Source organism: Drosophila novamexicana, unplaced genomic scaffold (assembly GCF_003285875.2).
Source record: "Drosophila novamexicana strain 15010-1031.04,08,12 unplaced genomic scaffold, DnovRS2.1 tig00001209-arrow-arrow-pilon, whole genome shotgun sequence".
NCBI lineage: Eukaryota > Metazoa > Arthropoda > Insecta > Diptera > Drosophilidae > Drosophila > Drosophila novamexicana.
In genome coordinates, this window is record NW_020824843.1 from 1096746 (window position 1) to 1101722 (window position 4977).

The following is a 4977-nucleotide window of genomic DNA, read 5'->3' on the forward strand; positions in this document are numbered from 1 at the left end:
GGGGAACTGTAAGGCGCAGTTTCCAGTGCCCTAAAGTCTTCACATTAGCAGCGAAGGGCAATTGGCGCCTGGCACCGACTGTGCGCTTTCGTTTTCGATGACATCTGCCACTTGCGAAGGTACCCCCAATGATAGTCGTATCCGGGCCCTATTTTTGCCTCACCCCGCTGCGAAAGCGAAGGGCGTCTCTTCGCCTGCCTCTCATTATCGGCGTGTTTGTTTTATGAAGGTCGTTTCCAACAGCCCCTCACCGCACGGAACAAAAGGATTCAATACACGCACGCACAGAACCAGCTCAGCACCCCTTACCCCAACCCACGCCCACTGCTCCCTCTTTCTATCGTTGTCATCATTGTCGTCATCATTTTCACCAGTTTTGCCATTGTTATCCTGCTCCCGATTAAGCTCCATCTGCTTATGTGTTCTTGCTTTATGACACTTTCCCTAAATCGCCGCTATCCTCAGTGAAGTTCCTTGTCCGTCTCGGGGATATCTGTAGAAAATCAAACATTTCGCTTGTCCAGCAAACCAAAAATTTGTCTGTGCTTTACAAAGTGCTAATAGGGCACTTGTCAGAGGATGTGGCTGAGCTCCCAAGTTCATCATAATTGCGTATGACAACAGTCAAAGCGAATCTGAAAACAACTTCGGGGTTGTTTCCGCCTGGCTGGGGTGGTTTGGTGGTAGGTGTCTTGAGAGAGCACATTAAATTATGGCGCATTATTGACAGTTTATCAAATTGATTTAACAAAGCGTATTGTTGTTGCTGCTTGTTGGTTACTTTATACGTCAGCCCACGCACCCGCTTTCCCTCCGCCAAGACCCGCTCCCCTAAACGCTAGACGCGTGCGTTGCTTGTGTATTTTAAGCATCCTTAAGTGGTCATGATAAATGTTATGGCTCTTTCTCTAGTTTGTGCCACTCCTCAGTCCCTTCATTCACTCTTTTTCCCAACCTTTGTTCGCTTAGCTTTTGTGAGAGTGTGTGTGTGAATTTATTTAATGCGCAAAGTTAAAGCATACTTTTCGGCTGTTTGCTTAATGTTTTGCTGCTGTTGCTCTGAGAAAATTTAGTTAATTTTAGTTTGTTTGTACGACAAAGTACGTTAAATTGTCTGTTGTTTTATTAATTTAAACAAAAGCTGCCAGAAAAAGTTTCAAACTTTCAGGCATAACACAAACATAGCCAGCAGCCATGTGCTTTTACGGCCTGTACTGATGTGTTGGCATGTTTTTGGGACAAAAATAATATAATTGGTCAGGTCCAGGGTGAAAAAAGTTTTCATGCTCAAGTAAAAGGGATAATGGACCATGTCCACCAGAAAAGCCTATATTATATTCGAAAATTTGGCATTGCATTAAATATTAATAGAGCACATTTATTGAAAAGTACCCTTCACAATTTTCTAACGAGCCCAACGAGTTAAAGCCTTTCACTCAGCTCATACCTCACACAAAAGACTTAAAATGTCTTTAACTTCTTGCTGCTTGTGGCTCTTCCTTGAATTTGTACCTTTTTTCGGGTCGCTTTTAATTTTTGTTATTCTGCGCTTTACTCTCCAAATTAAGCCAGTTACGTAGCGGAAGTCATGTTGGCTCCGGCACGCTCCCCCACGCTCTCAGCTGGCATTGTAAATTTGCATAAAAGACGCTATTTTAGTGCTAGCAAAGGAACGAAAGACCAACCCGAAAATATACACTTCACTGGAGCTGCAGCTGTAATAAAATATTTTTTGGGCCAAAGCGTAAAAAGCGAGAAGAAATGAAAAATGAACAACTAAACAGTGTGTAAAACGCAAAGCCGAAAACACAGAAAGGAAAACAGCAGCACATGCTGATTTTTTACTCTGTGCTTGTGTGTGTGTGTGTGTGTGGAATTAAGTTTACGGAAACGGAAATGGAAGCTGCACGCCGCCATATTGCTCTCCTGCAGCTGATCGCCGGCAGCTGCTGCTCTTCCTCCTGCTTTGCATCGCTCACTCCTTCTGCTTTGTTCAGCCAGTGTCTGGCTTATTTATTTTGTTTCTGCTTTGTTCTGCCGCTGCTGTGACCTTCCCGGCGCTTTCGTGCTACAATCCCAATCCTCAGGTGCTGCTCACCTCACTAACCTGTGTAAGCAGCATGCTCTGTTGCTCCATTTCTGACTGCTCCGATTGGTCCGACTGCTCGTCGGTAGCAGCTCTTCTCGAGGAAGGTTTAAACAGCTCCCAGTAATTGCAGCAGTAAATGAAAGCACCTGCAATGAGACTCTATTTTTGTGGGCTTCTCTTTATAATTCTGCATATAACTTACTTATGCAGCTGAGCAGCAGCCATGTGATAGTGGCAATGACAATCATGAAAGTGTACTTGGAATGTTCTTCCAAGGCAGACTTGCCTGTGGTATTAACTGTAAGTCTTATAGGTAAGTTTTCAGTTTTTTAATGTTGATTATAGTTACAACCTTTGATTTCTTCTGTAAGATTTACATAATCGTACATTGTTGTTTGATTAGCTATAGCTTTTATTTGACAGATGAGCCGCCTCTTACCACCTTGAAATGACTAAGGCCACTGTTAAGTCCAGTCAGATTCCGACTGCCAACTTGTTGAGCTTAGAAACAGCTAATGAAGACTGGCACTTCTCCTTCAATATGTCGCGAGTTATATAGGCAGAATCAGAAACATATGTTGCCTTTAGAAAAAAAAAAAACACCTTACAGCTGGTTCTCTGCCATTATATAAGTAAGCTATTTAAGTGCAAATCATCAGATGTAGATCCCAAACGTATATGAATATGCAAATGGAAATTGGATCGAATTCTTTTTACGCCATCTTCGTACATATACAGAACCACTCAAATAATTATTTTTAATTATCTTATAATTTATTTTTGTCTTGTGAATAATAATAAACTATATAAATATATATAAAGTTTGAATATTGTTGCAATATTATATACATAGAATGTAAAACTAAATATTGTTGAAATATCATAAGTAAAGCCACCAAAGTTTCGTTATTTTAAGTATTCATATCGTACGAAAGCTCTACACCTTTCATTCTCCTATATTTTGCCGGCACAACCGTCAGTTGTTTGTATCTTTTATTGAAGGCGTTGCTGTTTATCATTTACCGCATTGCATGACTTGCGCTCATATATCAATATCGTTGGTTATAGACTAATCCACTTGGAAATCGTATTTATAGAGAAAACCAAACAATAACATTGACGAAATTATTGCCGGCGCCCCAAAGAATTTCGTACAACAAATTCGAGACGAATTTGCAATTTTTCGTGTACTGTGGCTTGCGTGTGAGTTCTATTTGTCGAGATGGAAGGCTCAGCCCCACCTACACTAATTACGAGTACAAGCAGTTGGGATTCGGGTTCGTTTGGGGGCAATCCATTGCTGTGCAGCTTACATCTACTCTAATTGAATTCAACAAATATCCGACAGGTCGCGTAGAAGCAGGAGTAGCAGATTTTATGTTCCTCATATGGCGGCATCAGCCGACGAGCAGCTCGCAATATCCTGCGGATGTGGTTGTGCTGTCTGTGAGGCTATGTCGGCTAGAGCTGAGCTAAGGCTTATGCGAAGCCAACTCAATAGATGAAAATGTTATATAGGAATGCAATTGCTTTGCAAAGAAAGTGGATTTAAAGATGTTCAGTTGTGAGTAAAGTATTCTGTAAACTGTATTTAAATTGCTTTATGAAGATCTTTTAGCTGCATCAACAAAATTAATATGCTTAGTAATTCGTTTGACTATTTCAAACATATTAGCTGCTTCCCAATTAAGCTGGCAACTTTGTTTGAAGTGGCTCACTTCTGAGTGCCACTTGCAGCTTGAAAGCACCTGGCAGACTTCCAATATAGAGGGCTTCCGTCAGTCGGCACATATACGAAACCAAAGAAGCTTTCAATGGGGCATGAATATATCCTTATAGGCGCATTCTTTTCAAAGTCCCTTTGCACTGTTCTGAGTTCTGCGGGTTGATCTCTCCTCAGTAAGCATTTATCTGTTTGAATCCGCTGCGCTCGCTTTCTGACGTAATAAAATTAAATATTTAAGCTTACAACAGCTGAATGAGCCACTCCACACAGAGAGCATTCACATCAAGGCAGTAGGGCAGAGCGCAGGATTTGGCGTTGGTTTTTATGTGAAAGCGCAACATGCACAGAGACAAAAACCAGTTGGAATGCTTTGTACTCACCCTTGGCTGTGCTTTTAGCTATCCTGTATGTATTGCTGTATGCTTTTGCAAACCAGAAAGGACCAAACCCCCTCCCACAATTACATTTACCAAGTTCATAATCGGACTAGGTGTTTTATTTTAAATTGGCAACTCAACATTTGTGGATACCCTTTAGCCACTTTATGCACAGGGTATAGAAAAGGGAACTTAGCTTTGTGCCATGTTTCATAACACGATACGGCAGTCTTTGCCGCTGTAGCCACTCTTGCAGCTGTTGTAACTGCGCCAGTGGCCATCCATTGCGTGCACTAGGATTAGGATTAGACCCTGTCTCTCCTGCCCAGGGCACAGCTTGCAGCTGTGGCAGACTTTTGGTTGCTACTGGCCTCAACACTTAACACAGGCAGCGGCATCAGCACCAGCGACAGCAGCGAGAGAAACGGGCTTGCGACCCGCTAACAACTTCGTCATCAGACACACAGCTTTCGTGCTCCTCCACCTGCACGTGCCGCTCTCTATCCAATGCAGCACCCGAAACGTACTGACGCCTCACAAAAGTTGGCATTTTTCTCGAAAATTGCTGTCAAAATCAAAATTTATTTGGCAGTGCATTCGATTTTGGCAATTTGGTTGGAAAAGAAAATCGACAACAGAGACAGAAGTGTCGAGCTCTACGTGAGAGGGCTTGGTTAGTTGGCCGTCCTATAGCCCCTAGCGAGTCTTTTTTTATCTCGAAAATTGAAAATAAAGTAAGCGGTTTGCTGTTGCTTTTGTGGAGTATTTGGTGCAGATTGCATATT

At 42.2% G+C, this 4977-nt stretch overlaps 1 protein-coding gene across 1 annotated transcript; it reads right to left on the minus strand.

Moving 5' to 3' along the window:
* Positions 1-1094: 1094 nt before the first annotated feature.
* LOC115766570 lies at positions 1095-2591 on the minus strand. The gene is made up of 3 exons (XM_030710552.1): positions 2442-2591; positions 2292-2387; positions 1095-2235 (listed from the first exon to the last, which is right to left on the minus strand). Exons 1-3 carry the CDS (start codon positions 2476-2478, stop codon positions 2084-2086), a joined length of 285 nt encoding a protein of 94 aa, XP_030566412.1. The 5' UTR covers positions 2479-2591; the 3' UTR covers positions 1095-2083.
* Between the last annotated feature and the right edge of the window lie 2386 nt (positions 2592-4977).